This window comes from Aristolochia californica, unplaced genomic scaffold, assembly GCF_029961685.1.
Source record: "Aristolochia californica isolate CCGP_79_NKW_82.1479 unplaced genomic scaffold, dmAriCali1.0.hap1 SCAF_6, whole genome shotgun sequence".
NCBI lineage: Eukaryota > Viridiplantae > Streptophyta > Magnoliopsida > Piperales > Aristolochiaceae > Aristolochia > Aristolochia californica.
The window spans coordinates 42,655,991-42,677,019 of NW_027182257.1; the positions used below are offsets into that span (position 1 = coordinate 42,655,991).

General features: G+C 39.1%; 1 protein-coding gene across 2 annotated transcripts in view; it reads left to right on the forward strand.

Annotated features, from left to right (window-relative positions):
* The first annotated feature begins 29 nt into the window (after nt 1–29).
* The window catches only part of LOC137934159 (myosin-17-like), a 32,917-nt gene continuing 11,917 nt past the window's right edge, over nt 30–21,029 (forward strand). For both annotated transcript variants that reach the window (XM_068778410.1, XM_068778409.1), the window contains exons 1-21: nt 30–343; nt 1,369–1,497; nt 2,030–2,173; nt 2,256–2,401; nt 4,980–5,136; nt 5,273–5,331; nt 9,590–9,749; nt 10,255–10,404; nt 10,500–10,636; nt 10,837–10,983; nt 11,106–11,207; nt 11,835–11,892; nt 11,982–12,083; nt 18,472–18,509; nt 18,611–18,737; nt 18,825–18,995; nt 19,367–19,498; nt 19,582–19,691; nt 19,827–19,887; nt 20,079–20,256; nt 20,758–20,963. In XM_068778410.1, coding sequence (XP_068634511.1) covers nt 341–343; nt 1,369–1,497; nt 2,030–2,173; nt 2,256–2,401; nt 4,980–5,136; nt 5,273–5,331; nt 9,590–9,749; nt 10,255–10,404; nt 10,500–10,636; nt 10,837–10,983; nt 11,106–11,207; nt 11,835–11,892; nt 11,982–12,083; nt 18,472–18,509; nt 18,611–18,737; nt 18,825–18,995; nt 19,367–19,498; nt 19,582–19,691; nt 19,827–19,887; nt 20,079–20,256; nt 20,758–20,963 — 2,517 coding nt within the window. In that variant the 5' untranslated portion in view covers nt 30–340. The remainder of the gene's footprint in view (nt 344–1,368; nt 1,498–2,029; nt 2,174–2,255; nt 2,402–4,979; nt 5,137–5,272; nt 5,332–9,589; nt 9,750–10,254; nt 10,405–10,499; nt 10,637–10,836; nt 10,984–11,105; nt 11,208–11,834; nt 11,893–11,981; nt 12,084–18,471; nt 18,510–18,610; nt 18,738–18,824; nt 18,996–19,366; nt 19,499–19,581; nt 19,692–19,826; nt 19,888–20,078; nt 20,257–20,757; nt 20,964–21,029) is intronic.

Sequence of the window (21,029 nt, forward strand, 5' to 3'; positions counted from 1 at the left end):
ACCGTGCACTGTCGTGTTTATTTGTAGACTAGAGAGAAGGAGAGGGGAGAAGAAGCAAAAGGGCCTTTGAAGCTCGGGTTGTGGAGACCACGAAATGCCCCCACACAGACAGACAAGCTGACAGGCTCATTTACAAGTTACATTAGAAAAAATAAACAATATAGGGTTCTGCAAAGAGGAAAAATTATTCTCTCCGACGATCTTCTCAACTCTTGCTGGGGGTATTCCGCCTCCGATCTCTGTGAATAATTCGGTGAAGACTTCGATCTGGATTAAACTCGCAACCTGATTGCCTGCCGCGGGGTTTCGACGTTTCGGATGAGTTAGGACCGTTTCCGAAATGGTAAGTGCTTACCTGATCTAATTTCTCGTCGGAAGTGTTTTGTTCTTGGTCTGGAATGTTTCGAGTGTTGAGCTGGAGTAGGGTTTAGGATCATGTTTGTATCATTCGTTTTCTCCATTTGTTCCATGTCTGGTTCTTGGACTTCTTTTTATGACCGGAGACTTCTGATGATACTTGGACTTCTATTTAGCTATTCTACCTCTTCAAACAAAAAGAGTCCTAGACCAATCATAAAATTGTAAACAAGCATATATATTTTATCTCTACATTCTTTCCAGCGCATTGAGAAACTCAACTATTATTTTCTTTGCTCTAAATAGCTAACGACCCAAAAAACAGAAAACACGGAAATAACTGTGCTTGTTTCATCACTTCATAACACGTGATGCTTTGTCTTCCACGTGTGCGCACCTCAGGAGACGTTTTTATTAGTGGGGAAACTTGTTGGAGGTACGTAGTAACAGTAGGCTCTTTTGGTCAAGTATCGGTGTATTTCAAACTGTAACAGTAACGCATATCTATTTGTTATGTGGCTAATCCGTTTGCGCGGGCAAGTTTTTACTGTGCACCTGTAAACACAAAGGTTCTGCTGTTAACCTGAAATTCATTTATTAGAATGCTTGGTAACCTTTGACATGTGCTCTCAGGATATCTCAGTACCCTACTGATTTCTCAAGGAAGAGGTTATGATAAATTTAGGAGATTATTTCACGATATTATCATATTTATCTTTGGTAAATTATTTGGAATTGTTGAACGATTTGCACTTTACATGTCATATTCTTTCATTCTCCTCATCTTTTAATTTGGGAATCAGAAGTTTATTTGCTGATTATGTTTGGTTGATGTGTTTGAAAAAGTAATTTTATTTTGTCTGCAGTGCTTCAATTGATGTTGTCTTTTACAATAGTTGTTGTTTGCCTTTCGACCATTCATTATAATTTCTAAATAGCTATGGTTCACCCTTCAATCATTAATTGTAATATCTAAGTTACCTGCTTTTCAACTGACACTTGGTATCTCAGGTTGCTCCTGTCAACATAGTTATCGGTTCTCATGTGTGGGTTGAAGATCCAGTATTGGCCTGGGTTGATGGAGAAGTTGTTAAAATCAATGGTCAGGATGTCCATGTGGATACAGCCCATGGAAAAATGGTATATATTGATCGTTTAATTCTTTCTGTTGTTATATGGTTGCTATTTAACTCATAATTGCTGCTGTCTTATGTTGTTGAAGAATGTTGGGTTATATTTATGCTTTGGAAAACATAGTTCAGATGTAAAATTAGTTTCCAGGGAAGGAGCTGCTATTCTGTTTTCTACTTTTTAGAATTTTTCTCAGTTTGATGCTTATTTTACTTTTTTTTTCCAAATTAGTTCCCAGGAAGGACTTGCTGTCTGTGTTCTACTGTTTAGAATTTTCCCAGTTGATCTTTACTTATTTGATTTATTTCATGTGTTTCTTTGTCTCTTTCTTGTCTTACTATCACTAGTAAACTATGTATGCAAAAAGTTCCTGTCAGCATAAATCATAGAATGTCCTAGTAAACACCCAAGATAGATTTGATCTCAATTCCAGAAAAGATAAATTTGATTACGATCCGCTGACGCATACTACTTAACTGACTAGTAGTATCATTTGTATAGTTAATTTTGTTGAGTCAAACTGATTGGGGGACATCCACAGGTTGTTGCAAATCTTTCTAAGGTTTTCCCAAAGGATACTGAAGCTCCAGCTGGAGGTGTTGATGACATGACAAAACTTTCTTATTTGCATGAGCCTGGAGTTCTTCAAAACTTAGCCACTAGATATGAGTTGAATGAAATCTATGTAAGAAACTTTAGCTTTCCTTGATGATATTTATATTAATGTAATGAGGTGCTCATTTCTTTTTTATTTCTAAATTTTGTAGACATATACTGGTAATATCTTAATTGCCATTAACCCATTTCAAAGACTGCCCCATTTGTACGATACTCATATGATGGAGCAATACAAAGGAGCAACATTTGGGGAGCTGAGTCCTCATGTTTTTGCAATTGCAGATGTTGCATACAGGTGACTTCTTATCCTACCATAAAAATAAAGTGTTGATAGGGTGTGTAGATTGTTTACGTATTGGTGCTAAACGACTTCAAATGTTTTCATTTAGTAACTCTATTGTAACTTGGGGTCTTTATGTAATTTTTTCTTCAGTTTTATATATACATATAAGATAGGTCAAGCTTAGGAAGGAATTCATAATTGCTTTAAATTTAAGGAATAATAAAGTTGGATGTTTCCTCTAAAGGGTGGGTAACATAAATTTCAATAACATGTCAGATGGTTATGGGGATTCACCTTCCTAGATTCGGCAAGTTAATTCTCTTGGCATGCCTTGCGCATGTCCCATGGTGTTTATGGCTTGATCGAAACAACCGCATATTCAATTCAAAAGCTTGTACCCTAGATAATACATCTTCTTATGCAGTGGGCCTGATCTCCAGCCGATTACATACCAGAAAGGAATTTGCCTCTCTATCGGGTGTTTTCCTTCGTGAAAATTGGAGTTTGATGGCTTATATGACGGGCCCTCGCGGGATTCTTGTTATGGCTACTTGGGATCCTCCCCCACGCGACTGCATCAAAATCATGGCAGTGCTTTAGGCTGTCTTGGGCCGGCAGGAGTAGGTGGTGTTTTCAAAGACAACTGTGGAGTTTCTATTCTCTCCTATGTTGGGCCGGTGGGCATCGCCAACTCAATCACTGATGAAGTGAGTGCTCTTCTTTTTGGCCTTCAAATCTTCAAGGACTGTCTTCATGGTAAACTGCTTATTGAAGGAGACTCCAAAGTTGTCATCTGCTGGTGCTCAAAAGAAAGCTCCCCTCTTGGCGCCATTGACCTATCACTGATTGTATTGCTGACATTGTGTCCTCAATTTATTTTAATTGGAATCTCATTCCTAGGTCAGCCAATTCCTTGGCTAAATTCGAAACCTCCCAACAATTTCTCATTGTTTGGGAAGACTTCCCCCTTGTAATCTTGCTCGTTTGAGTTTTTGATTTAATAAAATTCAGCATCATTTGAAGAATTTAGCACATGGCATGATAAATCCTAACCTCAGACTCCTTAATCCAAAGGGGTACCCACATCCAGGACCCACTCTGCATTTTCTGTAAGGATTGCCCAGAAACTGCCAACCACATTCTCCTCTCTTGTCAGTTTGCCCATTCGGTCTAGACCTCCCTTATAAATAAAAGTGGTTTCCAATATTGTGTTGCGGCTAATTTACCAAATACTATCCCCTCAATCAATAAGTCCAGACTTCCAAAGTCAGGAAAAGTGATTATATCATGTTGTATTGGTCATATCATTTGGGCTCTTTGGAAAGAATGTAATACAAGGAAATTCAAATTCAAATCTTCCCTATTGAGGTTCTGACATAAGAAATCTTTGGCCAAGTAACTATTTGGCTCCTCAACAGAAAAGAATTTAGAAGTTTTAGTGACACCAACTTCAGGGGAAACTGGCAGATAATCGCTGGTCTCTCCCAGCCCTCGCGCCCCCCGATCATGGCCATTGGACCCCGCCTCTGATCGGCTACTTTAAGCTTAATTTTGATGGTAATGCTCTCGGTTGCCCAGGTCCAGTGGGTTTCGGTGGTGTTATCCACAAAGCAAATGGTGACCTCCTCTTCTCCTATGCAGGTCCCCTTGGCAACTCTGACTCTACATCAGCGGAACTTTCGTGTCTGTTACATGGTATCAAAATCTTCTCAAGTCACCTCTCAGGTCCTCTCTGCATTGAAGGCGACTCAAAGGTGGTCATCAGCTAGTCCGTGAATTCCATCAGGCCCCCATGGCGTCACTAGGATATGTTTTTGGAATTATGTAATTTATTTTCTCTTTTAAACTGTAACTGGAAACACATTCCCCGCTTTGCTAATCACTTGGCAGATGCCCAGGCCAAAGCGGGCATTTCACTCCAATGCCTTGTTGTGGAGGTAGGCCCCCAGACCTAGGTTTGTTTGTTCGTTTTCCTTTTTTATCAATACACACTCTCTTCAAAAAAAAAAAAAAATCAACATCATTTCAATTTTTTTTATTTTTTTATCTCTTGTTCAATTTTGATATAATTTGAACAAGTATGTAGGGAGATATAAGGGTTTTAAGTGCTTTTAAGTGAGAAGGGGCATTTCTGTAATTTTTATTTTAGAACTCTATAACAAGCCTGGGGGTTGAGCTTGAACCCCAACTAGAGCCCTTCTAGAGTCTAAATTTTCCCATATTTTCTCTCTTTCTCTCTCTCTCTCTGTCTCAAAAAACCTAAAGTTCACTCTTTTACAACTTATATATGGAAAAATACCAAATAAGGCAACTCTTTTGGTTGAAAACACTGACAATGCAATGCTTCAAATGAGATGACTTACTATTATAGATTGATTTGGTTTTTATTTTATCGCCAATCCCTAAGCCTTTTATACTAAGATCTGATAATTGGGTCTATAAGTAAGTCCTAAGTTTTCTGGCATCGAATTATGACTTCATGACCATGTTGAACTATTTTTGTTTGTTAGCGTTTGTACCTGTTGCATGGAGTATGTCTTTTTTTTTTTGGTGTTATCATACTAATGTGCACTCTGTGGCATATATACAGGGCAATGATTAATGAAGGGAAGAGCAACGCTATTCTTGTAAGTGGAGAAAGTGGAGCTGGTAAAACTGAAACTACAAAAGTGCTTATGAGATATTTGGCATACTTGGGCGGGCGTTCTGGCATAGAAGGAAGGACAGTTGAACAACAAGTTCTTGAAGTATGATGAAATAGCTGACTTGTCCTTGAGTTCTTTGGTTTCTGTTTTGAGCATTTAATCCTTTTCTTCTTGCTTTTCTTGACCAAAAAACTGAAATTATTGATGCATTTTTTTTGCTTGTTTTTTAAATTGGCAGTCCAATCCTGTTCTTGAAGCCTTTGGTAATGCAAAAACAGTTAGAAACAACAATTCAAGGTTAGTTTTATTTGGTCTCTTTAAATTAATCATCCATGAAACCTTTTGATCTTTTTTTTTGGATAACAACGAGACAAAGGAATCCATTGAAGAAGCTCCAGAGGGAGCAAAGAGTACTAAAAGTGAAAAGTGATTGCACTAATGCAAACAAGAAGCTATGAAGTGGGGTTTTCAAAGGGGGAAGAGACGATTCCATATCGAGGTGCCACTTGGAGACCCTTCCTTATCTAAAGCCTCTGCTATTGTGTTGGCACTTCTAGGGTGTGCTGACAAATGACATTCAGTTTTTTACGTAGGTATTCAATTTCATCAAAATATATTAAGAAGTGGCCAGGAGAGGGGGCAGTTCTTTGTTTTGCTTGCAGAGTCCCCGTTTGTTTACTAGAGGGACTAAAATTCTTCCTCTATATAGTCGAAGGCCCTGGTGTAAGGCTATTAACTCTGCCATGGTTGCATCCTCATGATTCAAAGTAAATACACAAAAAGGATGTCACCTAAGGAGTTTCTATCTGCCACCCCCAACTGGGCCTAGATTGCCCCACGAACTGCCTTCAAAGTTTAACTTTAGCTACCCTCTGTGAAGAGGAGAGCAAGAACCAAGCCTTCCGGTTGTTTTTTCAATGTAGAAGCGGCAAGATATGTACTAAAAGGTCTCCATTCTGTGCATGCTCAAGCTTAGAAATGTGGCAAGTAAGTGAGAATCATGGGGCTCAGATCAATACTTAACAACTCATACTTTATATGTTGCCCCTCTAGGTAATTTAGTTCTGGTGAAGTGATGGGATGTCATTGGTGTTAGGAATTAGATGCCCTAATTCCAAACTAATGAGGGCAATAATAATAATCGCGGAAGAAGAAAAAAGGCAAACACGAAAAATACAACAAGATTTATATAAGTTCGCCTCAAGGTGAGACTACGCCCTGTCTTTCGCTGCTGCAGTAATCCACTATGAAGATTAAATAGTTTACAAAGAGAAATCGCACACACTTATAGGTGGTTTTCTGTAACTTCTCTCGGGCTGCAACTCAAGGTCCTTCTTCGTGATGATGATTTTTTTCTGTTGAAAAAGATGTATATATTGAGAATTACAAAGAATCGAGGAGCAAATCCCTAACAACAAGAGATTGAAAGGTTGCTCCCAACTTGGCTAACACATCTGCTGTCGAGTTAGCAGATCTCGGAATGTGAGACCAAATACAAGGAAATTGAGAATTCGTGATGATGATAAAACCCTAATAGCAGCCCCCCCCCCCCCCCCCCCCCCCCCCCCCCCCAAATTATAAAGAGAAAACTAGGGCAACCGCTTTACAAGAGTGAAACTTCCAAATTGCCCTTAATGAAACAACAATCAATATATCGTGGACTCAATGTAGGGGTACTAACTCAGCGTAAGACGTTGATTAGGCTCCACAACTTAACAATTGGGTGTCTTTTGTTCCAGTTATTTTCTATTTTAATTAGCTTTATATCTGAAGTAGTTTTAGGGAGGAGTTTGGTCCTTTCATGGAGTTTAGGAATCAATTTCTGACTCCAAATGTGGTGCCAGCTCTATCACCTTTTTCTTCTTTTATCCTTTTCTATTTTTCTTTTCTTTTTCTTGTTCCTTCTTCTATCTTCTCCTTTTTTTTTTTAATAATGTTGAGCATAATTACAAGGTGGGGGGATGTCCCATACAGTAAGAGATTGCAGGGAGGTTCCAAGTTTAGCTAATCTATCAGCTGAGGAATTGGTTAATTTAGGAATATGATTCCAAGTACAAGAAATGGTAGATACAATATCGGAAATAGAAGAAAGGGTGGGCCAATAATGCCAAGGGTGAGAAGCCAAGCTAGAGCACCAACTAATAACAACTTTGAAGTGTCATTCAATGAGCAATTTTGCATGCAGACGGTCCTTGAAAATTTTTACTCCATGGAGAAGGGTAGTTAGTTTAGCGGTGTTGGAATCTGCAATACCAACCGGCCGCGCATAGAATAGAATGGTTTCTCTTTTGTGATTTCTGAAAACTCCCCTCGCACTTGCCAGCCCGGGACACCCCAAAGCACTATCGTCAAAAATTAGTTTGATGCAATCACTAGGAGGAGGCACCCATTCAGCCATGGTGGGCACCCTTTGCGAACCCACCATTTGAGCCAGAAGACTCCAATTCCAGCAAAGGGAGATACCTGCTTGGGGGGCAAACTCCTACCTGTTGTGCTGCCAACTACAGATCATACCCACAATGCAAGAGACAATGCTTTCTAGGTTGCTGAATTTGAGATTGAACCGCCGGTTGTTTCCCTCAAGCCAAAGAGACCACGAGATATGAGCGAGACAAGCAGAGAGAAGCAGTTTACCGATTCTAGGCAGTCGAATCCCCAAAACCATCTGGATAGTGCTAAAAAGATGTGAAGGCCCAACTGGATTCCAATTTTCTGAAAGATGACCATCCAAACTCTCCAAGAGTAGCTGCAGTGAAGGAGAACATGCTGAACAGACTCCTCACAAATGCTGCATATAGGGCAGGAACTATCAGGAGCGGTAAACGCCCGCTTGTGGAGGTTATCCGCAGTGAGGATTTGCTCTCTAATGGCAGTCCATAAGAAGAACTTTATCTTGTTTGGGGCCAAGAGTCTCCAGGCAAAATTGGCCTTGTGTTCTAGCACGCTAGGGTCATCTTTCCTAACGTGGAGTAAGTTGAGGCAAATGAGAAGATACCGTTTATACTTGGCTTCCAAATCAACTTTTCGTGAATCCGGTCTCCAGTGGTGACACTACTGAGGTTGGATAAGAGCGAGCAGAAGGCAATAGCTTCCTCATCATTCAAACCCCTACAAAAGATAAACTGATTATTCCCCGTTTCAGCCACCAAGCAGAACAAATCCACAACAATCCTAGATAGCCCAAAGTAATCCTCAATGAGGGGGAAGGAGCCGCACCACTCATCAGTCCAGAAGAGGATGTCACGACCTTGAATGTAGGGAGCAACTTGTACACAAATTTCCATATCAAGGACAAACAGCAAGGAGCGCCTCCCTCTCTCCACCAATGACCAGTGAGCTGAAGAGAGAATCTCACCATATTCCTCCACAAGCCGCTATGCTTGGAATTGAGATTCCAGATTCATTTAAGGAGAGGAGGGCACAATTCATGTCTTTAGTAGGTTGGATGCCCAGACCACCCCTAAACCGAGGGAGATAGACTTCCTTCCAACTGACAAGATGATATCTGAATGTGTCATCGAAAAACTCATTTTTCTTTTTCAAAACTTCTTTTGTACTGATTTTATCATGGTATCAGAGCAGTTGGTCCAAAGCGGATTCAAGTATTATCTCTCTTCCTGGTATCTCTTCTATGTACCAGAGGACTCAATTTCACCTCTTCTATGTACTAGAAGCTGTGGGTTTATGGTTTATTGTGCTGCATAACCGATGGGATAGTCAAGCTGCTATTTTCATTACAAAAAATCTAGTATTTCATGAGAAGTCAAAACCTATAGAAGCACTTTACTTGGGATGTAGTGATTAGCGACAAAAATGTTACCCCTTATGTAAACTCAGTTGTTCAACTTGGTGATGTCTTTATAAAACCTCTAGAGAAACACGAGTTTGAAACAATTTTTGACAAGTTGGGTTTTCATGATATTTATGGTCTAGCTAGAGATAGGAGGGATGGGGGTGTTTTAGTTCAGGGGTATTATTATCCTTTTATATGTGTATGTGTGGTGAAATGGCCAGATGACATTGGGTGTCTTTTGTTTCAGTTATTTGCTGTTTTAATTAGCTTTATATGTAAAGTAGGTCTAGAGGGGCAATTTGGTCCATTCATATCATTTTCACTTAAGAAGTAGCATAATAAAATAGGGTTAGGAGTCAATTTCTGGTGTTGCCTCTGGCACCTTTCTTCTTTTTCTCTTCTTGTCTATTTTTCTTACCTCTTTGTTTCTTCCTATATCTTCTCCATTTCTTCTAGTTTTTCTTCTTCAAGACCTCTTCGTACAGATTTTATCACATGTTATTTCATTACAGGGAGCACTGTAACAGTGAAGTCTTCAAAGTCCTTGATTTTTTTATCCTAGTTTATATTTTAGATAGAAAGTTCATGGTTTTCGGCTTTTTGAATTATAAAGGCCTTTGCATTGCCTTGATATCTGCACATTTTACAAGTAAGGTTGGCAGTTTGCCTGAAACTTGAACTAAGATGAAATGTTGAAGTGCGCATAATTTGTTTAGTGTGTCAAAATACCTTACTGCCTTTAGCTTTTGATGTCCAATGAAGTCGTTTCGGTAAATTTGTGGAGATCCAATTTGACAAGAATGGGAGAATCTCGGGTGCTGCTATCAGAACTTATCTGTTGGAAAGATCTCGTGTCTGCCAAATATCAGATCCAGAAAGGAACTACCATTGCTTTTACCTCCTTTGTGCTGCACCACCTGAGGTATTTTTATCCCTTGAACTTTTCTGGGCCTTCTTCTTCTATCTTCTTTGCTTAGGACATTTATGTTACCATCATATTCTTAAGTATAGCTACTCTCAACATCTGACTTTATAGGCATTGCAAAAATAATGACTTACATAAATATCAGATAGTAGTCTTTCTTTATATTCTTACTTTCTCATTAGCATGTCCAGTTAGAATTCAATTCAAATGTACTTTTTGTAAAAAAATGTCTCATGGATCTCACTACAAAAGATCCTCACATCATTTTCTACCTGAGATAATCCATCTTGTGCTTGTTGAACTTGATGATGCCTTTTTAACTGCATTTACATGTTCAAAGATTTTATAAGGTACTAGTTACATATAATTGTTGAAGGTGTTTGATAGAATTCCAAGGGAGGAAATTGGGAAAAGAACAACTTAGCATCTAAATTGAAAGCTGTCATGAATAAGTTTCTTGGTCTTCCCAATAACAAACTTCCTAACCATCCAAAATTTACAGGATATTGCCATGTACAAGTTGGGGAACCCTAGATCATTCCATTACCTTAACCAATCTAATTGCCATGAACTGGATGGTGTAAATGATGCTCATGAGTATCTTGCTACAAGGAGCGCTATGGACATAGTTGGAATCAGTGAGCAAGAGCAGGTCAGTTTTCCTTTTGACTTGCCGAAGTTTTCTTTTGAGATTCTTTGTGGTCCACCTTTCTGACTGCAGGTCCTTGTGTTAAAATAATTAATCAGGAGTCCATTTTCAGAGTTGTGGCAGCAATTCTTCACCTAGGCAATGTTGAATTTGCCAAAGGGAAGGAGATAGATTCCTCTGTGGTCAGGGATGAGAAATCTCGGTTTCATCTTAATATGACAGCTGAACTCCTTAGGTACGTATTGTTTAACTTGAATTGAATTGTTCATAGGAACCTATTAGTAACACCTAATATGGTTCTTTGTCTCTCAAAACGCGCATGCACACACACATACACTCAAAAAAATAAAAAATAAATATATTCAACATATACAAAACATGTGATTCAAATCTTTTCGGTGGCTAATTAAATTGTGTTTGAATATCTACTATTAGGTGCGATGCCCAAAGTCTGGAAGACGCAATGATTAAACGAGTGATGGTCACCCCAGAAGAAGTTATTACCAGAACTCTTGATCCTCAAACAGCGTTAAGCAGCAGAGATGCTTTAGCCAAAACCATATACTCTCGCCTATTTGATTGGTAATGAGGATACTCTGGGTGTGGAAATTTGTTCTATTGCATTTTTAGTTCCTTTTGGGTAAGATAGTTTTAGATTATGTCTGCTGACCTTGTATGTAATAAGAAGTAAATTTTGTGTACAGGCTGGTGGACAAGATCAATGTATCAATTGGTCAGGACCCAAACTCAAAGTCACTTATTGGAGTTCTTGATATTTATGGGTTTGAGAGTTTCAAGTGCAATAGGTAGGTGGTAATTGAAGGAGACCATCTACCTGAATTGTCTGTACCAGAAGCATACATGGTAAAAAACATGGATGATCTGTTTGCATATCTGCACCATCCCTTGTTGGGGACATCTGAAAATTGCTTGCCAGCCATATGGTGATTGGGACATGGAATCCTATTGTTGTTAGTCATGTTCAATTTTGTGCAACATTATTTATCAAAATTGTTGCGACAAAGTGGGTCATGATCAGTGCCAAATTTGGCAGCTGATCAACTTGCAAAGAATGGAAATTTCCATCCACATCTTCTTGTTAATTTTCGTATGGCTGATTCTTAGCATGGAGCTGTCTTTTATGTGCTTCTTTTGGGTAACTTTTTCTTCTTTAATAAAATTCCTGCCAGTACAAAAAAAAAAAAAAAAAAAAAAAGAGTATCATGACTGACACCAAGGGGATTCTGAAATAAGTCGGCATCACCTTGTTTTAACACTTCATAAAAAATTGGTTGCACTGAGAGGGTTCCTTTCTGATGATAAGATACTCTGTGGAAAGCAAGTTTTCAGTTAATTCTGTGTAATTGTCCGCAAAATAGTTTCCAATTAGTTCCAGTCTCTTGTGTGGTGCTTATACTCTTTTTGGCATACAGTTTTGAGCAGTTCTGTATAAATTTCACAAATGAGAAGCTGCAACAACATTTTAACCAGGTGAGCCATCGTATGAGAAACAGTTTATTGTGCTAAGCGTCTTTTACTTTTATTTGTCAATTCTAATCGTTGAACCTTTGCACGTGCAGCATGTCTTTAAAATGGAACAGGAAGAGTACACAAAAGAGGAAATTAATTGGAGCTACATTGAGTTTGTAGACAACCAAGATGTTTTGGATATGATTGAGAAGGTCTCTTCTTATGTCTCTTGATTGTGAGAGCCTCGTTGATGTCCCCTTTCATATATTTATGTATCTATCCATCTATAACATATTTATACACATATGATCAAACTTCATTTAATCCAAAGATTGAATTATTTGACATCGTAATGTAGCACAGATAAGATATAATTGCTAGAAGTCATCATAAGTTCTTCCCACTTTCCATCAGTAGGAATATTTACTGATGGATGTGTGCAACACACCAATGGAATTTGTAGATCTACTGGATGGTGATGGCCAATATTGATGTTTACAATGAATGCTTATTTATATAATAGTTGTGGAAACGGAATCAGTTCTTTTTCCTATGAAGGTCTTTTTTTATATTTCCCCAATGCCTTCTTAATGGAGAATTTAAAGATTATCTATGAATATGCTCAGGATACAACTTTAAGCTTAAAATACTTAATATTTGTTTTTCTTGAATATTGATACCAAATGTTTGTCATAAGTTTCCAAAATATAAAGCTTAATTGTAACTGTAGACGTGAAGTAAGTTTTTGCAGTTTTTTGTAGCACATCAATGATCACTTGAAGGCCTTCTTATAACTTTTTTTTTTCTTTCTTGGGGTTTGTATCTTCCTTTCATGAAGGGGCTAATCTCCAAGATTTGTAGGCCATCTTTGGGTCTGAAAACCTTCATCTTCAGGTGACATATATTGGATTCTGCATTAGCTGAACACAAACTTCTCCATTCCTTCTGCATATTCGATAAGCTTGGTATGTTAAGGAATAGTCCCACATGGATTAATGAGTACAAAGATCTTGAGTTTATTAGTTAGGAAAGAGGTTTCCTAAGTTGGCTAGTCATTTTGGGATGGGCCTTGGACCCAACTTAACATGGTATTAGAGCAAGTACTCATATGTGAGCCTACACCTAAACTATCCACTTGTAGAGCCACAAAAGAGGGCCTACACCTAAACTATCTACTTGTAGAAACACAAAGAGGGCCTACACCTAAACTATCCACTTGTAAAGCTACAAAAAGAGGGCTTACACCTAAAACTATCCACTTGTATAGCCACAAAAAAAGGCCTACTCGTGAGGGGGAGTGTTAAGGAATAGTCCTATATGGATTAATGAATACAAAAATCTTTAGTTTATTAGTTAAGAAAGAGGTTTCCTAATTTTGGGATGAACCTTGGACCCAACTTAACATGTATCATTATCAAATTACACATAAGAAGGCCTTTAATCTGGTTAGCTAGCCTGTCCTTGATCAGATTTTGCAAGATGGGGTTTGAATACAGCTAGAGGAATTAGATAAGAAGTTGACTTGTTTACACCACTTTCTCCCTTGTCAGTGGCTCTACTAGTTGCTTCTTCAGAAGTTCCCATGGACTTAGGTAGAATGACCTTCTCTTGCTCCTCCTATTCAACGTTGTAGGTTTTGGATTTTCTCAGTCATATATTATGGATTTATTGGTTATAGTTATCTGGATAGAAGTTCTTTTTTCTTCTAGTTATACATACACACCTTTTTCTCAAAAAAAAAAATTGGGCCTAAGGGGGCAAAACAAAATCTATAGGTGAGGTTAGGTCATGGGTGTAAATAGGTAATAAATTGAACGGGTTAGGGATCTTCTGTTACTTGTTCTGTTTTACTACCCTTATTTCCTTACCCGTTTCAGTTGAAATGGAATAAGTTATTCCGTTATCCATCTGTTTACCCGATTACCTATGGGTAATCAGGTAATTGGGTAAATAAATGGATAAAAAAATCATAAAATTGTTAGAAAAAATCAAAATATTTGTACAGATAAATAAAATTAAAAAATATATAGTTGATATACATAAATGTTAGAAGATCCTACATGGTGAGTTCTTCCCACAATCCCTCCTTTCTCCTCATAGCAATGTTTATCTCCACATAGCGGGGTGAGGCATCCCTCTACATGGTGACCCCCCATTTTCTTTTCTTTACAATCAGCCACGTGAGAATGGTGAAGGCCTTGTCTCCCTTTTTTTCTTGATCTTTGTTTTAGATATTCAAAAGAAAAGGGTAGGGTAGTGCCTCCACCATGTTGGCAGGTGTGCTTAACAAAGGGTGATACCTGCCTCCCTCTTTAAACTTTAGATGAAAATGAAGACTAATTAAAATAATTTCATAGCTAATATATGTAAGTTGTCGAGTGATTTTTGACATGGAGGATAATGAGATTGGGTTAGGGGTTGGGGAGATAATATTAGGGTTTTTTAAGCTCTCATATTTGCTAAAATTAAAATTCTAAAATTGCCCTTGAATTTTTTCAGGTAATCAGGGAAGGAATAACCGTTATCTATATCCTTTCCATTTAATAAACGGTAAATGGGTAAAATTACTTATATCTTTAATTAGGTAAGGTTTGTTATTTTGTATTCTTTTGTAAGCGCCGAGACAGATGGGTAATCAGGTAAATGGATAAAATTGTCATCCTTAGTCAGGGAAAAAACTCTTATCTTCTCTACTACTATCACTAGGGACCATTGGCATGGCAGCTTCTAAGGTCTCCTGTCATGGCCAGGCACATGCTTTGATCAGTCTTGATGAGGACTGACTGAAATTTGAACTTTGGTGGGATCTCAAGGGGAACCTGATACTGCTGATGGAGGCGGCGCCCTAAGAGATATTTTGGAGGTGATTAAACTTGTCTGATCTCTTTGGGGTGATTGGCTTGATTGAGGTGGTGTGTAGGCACTATTTCTCTTAGTAAATTTGTTCTTTGGTGTGCTCATTGTTGAAGGCAACTTTGCAGTGGGTAATTACGTGGGCCTTTGGGCACTCCCCCTTCTTTGTACTTTCACCAGTTCTCCAATGAATCACGTATATCTCTACTCTATTTAATACCCCTTGGATTGCAAACTTCTATAAAGCCAACCCATCTAACTCTCTTTTGGGAATTGGGTTTCTTTAACAACACCTTTTTTTTTTTTTTTTTTTTTTGAAAAAGATGTATATATTAACAAAGAGAATTACAAAGAATCGAGAAGCAAATCCCTAACAACAAGAGATTGAAGGGTTGCTCCCAACTTGGATAATATATTTGCCGCCGAGTTAGCAAATCTTGGAATGTGAGACCAAATACAAGAAAATTGAGAGGCAATTTCAAGAATATCCCAAAAAGAGTCTCAATGGCGCCACTGGGGAGGGGGGGATATGCGATTACCAACCTTTGAGTCCCCCTCAATGTGAAGGGGACCACTACAATTATCTCTGAAAACGTGGAGCCCGTTGAGTAGACCTTCAGCCGTCGTTGAGTCAGCAATGCCTAACGGGCCAGCATACGAGAAACATTGAATTCTGGAGGGATCTAAGATAACTCCCCCAAAGCCAGCAATTCTGGGATTGCCAAGAGAAGAACCATAAAACATTAACTTCAAGAAACCATGCTCTAGGGGGTGTCCATTCTTGCATGACAGGGATCTTGGTACCAAAACGCATTGTTGCTATGTTATTCCAATTATCGCGAATAGAAGAATCAGCAAAGGAGGAGAAGGGCTTCATGATGAGCAGCCATGCTAAAATCTGGCCCGACACACGATCAACGACCCTAACCCCAGAGTCACTTCTAGCATCAAAACACCTGTGGTTGGGCTCATTCCAAAGCCCCCACGGGATGAAACCAATGCAAGCAGATATCATAAGCTTTCCAAGCCCAGGAAATGGAGTATCAATGAGCAACTTGCTAAAAGAGGTCAGATTTGTTGGAATACAGAATTGCAGCCCCGTCTTATTGAGGATGGAAGTCCACACATTCCACGAGAAAGAACACTGAAGCAAGATGTGACTAACAATTTCTACCTCAGAGTTGCAAAAAGGGCACAAAGGATCAATAGTTGGGTGTCCTCTTCTTTTGAGCACATCTTCCGTGAGTATCTTTCCTTGGCAAGCGCTCCATAAGAATTTTTTTATCTTTGGCGGGGCACAAAGACGCCATGTAAAGAAAATCTCACGATCCCTTTGATTTAGGTGTCAGCCATTGATATATCTGTAAGCAGAGGACACAAAGAATGTTCTTCTTTTGTCAGGCCACCAAATTAGCTTGTCTGCTGTTGAAGATCTCAATCTGAAAGAATACAAAGATTCCTTCAACTTGCTTGCCTCTAAAGCCTTAGTATCAAAAAGACTCCTTCTGGGGTGCAAGCTTAAACCATCCCCCTCGAAAGCATCTACAACCGATATCTCCCTAAGTAAAGATAGGAGGAAAGGATTCCTGAATAATGACTGTAAAGGCTCCTGATCCGCCCACCAATCCTCCCATAATTTTAAAGATCTGCCGTTTCCAACAAAGAATCTGATGGCTGAGGAGAATTTGGGGATAAGTAGATATAGTGAGCTCCAAATTAGAGATAGACATCTCTGATTGCCTCTTGAAGTCCACCATGGAGAAGGACAACCCAGCTTAACAGCACCTTGTTAGTGATACTTTTTGTGCTTTCCTCAGTTAGTGCTCTTTTTTCCTTTTTTTTGGTCTTTTGCTCTTCCTCTTTGTCATTTTCCTTTATATTTACAGTTTGTACTCCCTCTCAGGGTCACTTTGTTCTGTCTTTAGAGAGTAATTGCATTTCTTTGTCTTTTATAAAGGAGGAAAAAAAGAAGAAACCACCCTTTGAGGTTCTTGAAGGAAATAAAGAGGACTCGGAGAGTTAGAGGGAAGGAAATGCGTGACAATGTCGGACTCATTCAGGTCCAGGTTGATTCAAACCAATTTTGGCTGTTGCTGACCCTAGTTCAGATCAGAAAATTTTATGCTAAGCTTATCTGGGTTGGTCAGGCAATCTAATTCAAAGATGGCCAATATTTTCTGCCATTGCCTACATCTCAGGTTTCATGATTGTTCAGGTGGTAGTCAAAGTCATGCAACCTGTATACGGAAGGTTTTGACGCCAGCTGGAAGACGATCTCCCGGCAAAAGAAAAGGAATCCACATTTCCGTTTCAGCTACAGAAAACACAGAGTTACAATGGAGAAAGTCGCCCGGAGCTTCGGACAGGTGATGCGCATCTCCTCTGCTGTCGGATCGAAGATGTCCTTCATTTGTGTTCCGATGGAGGCTACTTCAAGCTTCGTCCTTCAGTTCCAGCGAATCACGAACAAAGCTAACCGAACCCGTGAACTTTGGACACGAGATTCAATTTTCTTCCTGTCGGTGAGCTCCTTTCGGGGACAAAGAGAGTGTCGCGTCGTCTATCGGCGTGGCTCAACAGTGCTCGCCAAGATCTATATTCCCGAGGCCACCAATTCGGGATTTGGTTGGAAGGAGTTCGAAGAAGCCATCCGAAGCCTCTCACTAGCGCAGACTCCGGTAGGGGAAGCCCCCAGATCCAGCAACACCACCCGAGCCTCCCCCCCCCCCCCCTTATAACCAAGCCCCACCAGCGACAAAACACTCCTCTAAGCCCAATTCTCCCCCAACCAGCCCTCCCCTTCCTTCGAAATTCCCTAACCCCTTAACCCAACCATGCAGAACCTCTTTACAAATCACCATATTCCTACACACCTTCTTCCTTCAGAAAAATCCAAAACCATCCAAATCCATCCCAACTTACTCCATAAAGGGCGACAATCTTTGACCCGCTCTATCCTAGTCCACACCTCTTCCAGTATCGTCAAATCCAGCATCCTTCAATGGCTGACCGATGAGCTTCACCTCCCCTACACACCCAGAATTTCTTGCCTTAACCCCCATTCCTAACTTGTTCACTTTGAAAACCCGGCAAGAGTCTTCTGTGGCCCTTGCTCTCACATCCCACACCCCCTTGGGCATCATCGGGATATCAGAATGGCTCCTCTCGACTCCTTCCAGTCAATTTGGGCAATGGGCTACAGTCACCATGAGGTCTTCACAAGCATCATCTTGGAGTTTGGTGCATCTCCTCCGTGTTTCACATTAGCTTCCCTTCAATCCCTTGTTGTTAGGGGTTTGCTCCCTTGAGTTTCTGTTTCTTTGTTCTCTTTTTTTAATAAAACCATCTTTCATAAAAATTAAAAAAAAAATAGAGTTGCTTGGAATTTGCATTGGGTTTTGAAAGATCTTAATCTTGTCAGATCGGAAGATGACTCTTAACTTTGGCCACTCATTTCGGGAAGGACCTGAACCCAACTTTAAAATGTTATAGCTATTAGTAGGAAGCTTTGGCTAGTTATTTTAGGATGCACTGCACCTAACTTTAACAATCTTCAAATAATTTAATGGAGCCTAAATTTTTTGTAAAATGAAAATACGAAAATAAACTAATCTAATAGATTTAAGAAATGGTACTATCATATTCTTCTCATTAATTTTATCACTTAACTATTGTACCTTATGTTGAAGTTTCCATTTTGCACCATTTTCGTTTTCTCAAATATTGACTTCTCTTATCTTTGTACAGAAACCTGGAGGTCTTATTTCACTTCTTGACGAAGCTTGGTAGGTTCCTATACTGCTGTTGGTCTAGGCCGTAGAATTCTTTTCAATGCTTTAATTTCTCTTGTTAACTCTCCTCTGACATGCCTGCTGTCCTCTTACAGCATGTTTCCCAGGTCAACACATGAAACATTTGCTCAGAAATTGTATCAAACATTTAAGAATGACAAGCGATTTAGTAAACCAAAACTTTCACGTACTGATTTTACCATTTGTCACTATGCTGGTGAGGTATGAACAAGTCTTCACTGTCCATTGCTTTATGTTTTATGCCATTAGTCCGCTGCAGTTGCTGTACAGTCTCCATATTATCTACAGGTAACATATCAAGCGGATCAGTTCCTTGACAAAAACAAAGATTATGTGGTGGCAGAACATCAAGGTTTACTGAATGCTTCCAAGTGCTCTTTTGTGGCAGGCCTGTTTCCTCCACTTGCTGTGGAGGCCTCCAAGGCTACCAAGTTTTCTTCCATTGGGTCACGTTTTAAGGTATATCCATAGTTTTTGGGACAATGTACGTTTCATTTAGTTGGAGCTATTTAGGGGCTGTTTCTATGATATATGATATGAAACAGTAAGTGTTCTGATTGTTTGGAATGATGTACAGCCTTTTGAAAATTTTCATTAATTATATTCAGTGACTGGTTATTTTCTATATTGACTTCTTCATGTTACTGTAATTGCATTTGTGGTGACTTCTTGCTCTCTACCCATGCTTTGTTTTTTGAGTAAAGACAGGTGCTGTGTTATTGTTTTGTTTTTCAATTGGTGGGTGACTGTTCTATAACTGCTTAATAGGGACCTTTTGATTACAGTATCTTTTTCATAAATTTTGATGTGGTAACAAATTTAAATTGCAGCAACAACTCCAATCTCTAATGGAGACCTTGAGTTCAACGGAGCCTCATTACATCAGATGTGTGAAGCCTAACAATGTTCTCAAGCCTGCCATATTTGAAAACTTTAACATTATCCAACAATTGCGTTGTGGTGTAAGTTCACTGTAAAGAACTGTATCAAAATAAATCAGCTTCATCTTTGTCAACAAGTGTTTTCATTTTTTAAATGCTTGTAGGGTGTTCTTGAGGCAATCCGGATAAGCTGTGCTGGATACCCAACTAGACGGACATTCTATGAGTTCCTACACCGTTTTGGTGTCCTCGCTCCAGAAGTTTTGGATGGAAAGTATGTATCAATTTTTTGCTTTTTTGGACAACCATGCCTCTGTGTATATGTGGTGCATTCAAAAACTATGGTTGTGAACATGGACTCCATATTTAAGTGTTGAAGCTACACATCTGATATTTGTGATATTTGCAGCTTTGATGAGAAGGTGGCCTGCCAAAAGATTCTTGATAAAATGGGTTTAAAAGGTTATCAGGTGATTATGAGCTTTGCAAACATTTCTGATGCTTTTGGTGCACCTAACGCAAGAAACAGCATAGTTGAGGGGTAAAAAAAGGAAAAAGCAAGAAGAGGTTTATATCAGAGGGGAAAAAAGCAAGAAAGGGTCACTGTGCTGATATACTATTCATTTCACATTTTTTTGTTGTCTGTGGTTGGCTTGAATAGATTGGGAAAACGAAGGTCTTCCTGAGAGCTGGACAGATGGCTGAATTGGATGCAAGAAGAGCAGAGGTTCTGGGAAGGGCAGCCAGAACTATTCAAAGACAAATCCGTACATATATTGCTCGGAAGGAGTTCTTTTGCCTGCGCAAGGCTGCCATTCATTTGCAATCCCGTTGGCGAGGTATTAAAGAGTAGTGATAGCTTTTCCCTGTTAGGAAGTTCCTATTAATATTATACTTGAGTCATGTAACCACTAAAACCTTTTATGAAACTATAGTATCTCCATCCAATCTGTTGTAACTGAACAAGTGACTCAGGCATCGAAGGCCTCTTTGTTGCTTCAGTAGGTACTTGATAAACTACTAATAGATTGGTCGGAAGCATGATAAAAGAGATCAGAAGAAGAAAAATGATGGCAAAATTAAACATTGTAAATATGTTTTAGTTTGTATTAGTGTTATATGGAACACACATGGAAACAGTAGTTTCAATAACAATTTTGTTCTGTTAATACCTGACTCCGATGAGGAGATATGGTAATTGTGCTCTGAAAGAACCAGAAAATGATGAGATATTATGACTGAGAATTCTTTGGAGGCTGCTCTGCAGCTTTGGAGGGATTCAGAAACTGCTTTTAACAGAAAAACATTTATGAAGAAACTCAAGTGCTACCATTTTGTAGGGAGACTTGCTTGCAAAATGTATGAGCATCTTAGACGGGAAGCAGCAGCTGTCAAGATTCAGAGAAATTTGCGCCGCCATCTTGCCCAAAAATCCTACTCAAATTTACGGTTGTCTGCCATTACTTTGCAAACTGGCTTAAGAGCAATGATTGCTCGCAATGAATTTCGGTTCAGAAAGCAAACTAAAGCTGCAACCATCATCCAGGTACTTTAGTGACACTAAACCTTTGATTCTAATACAATCTTCTGCTATCAACTATGACAAAATGGC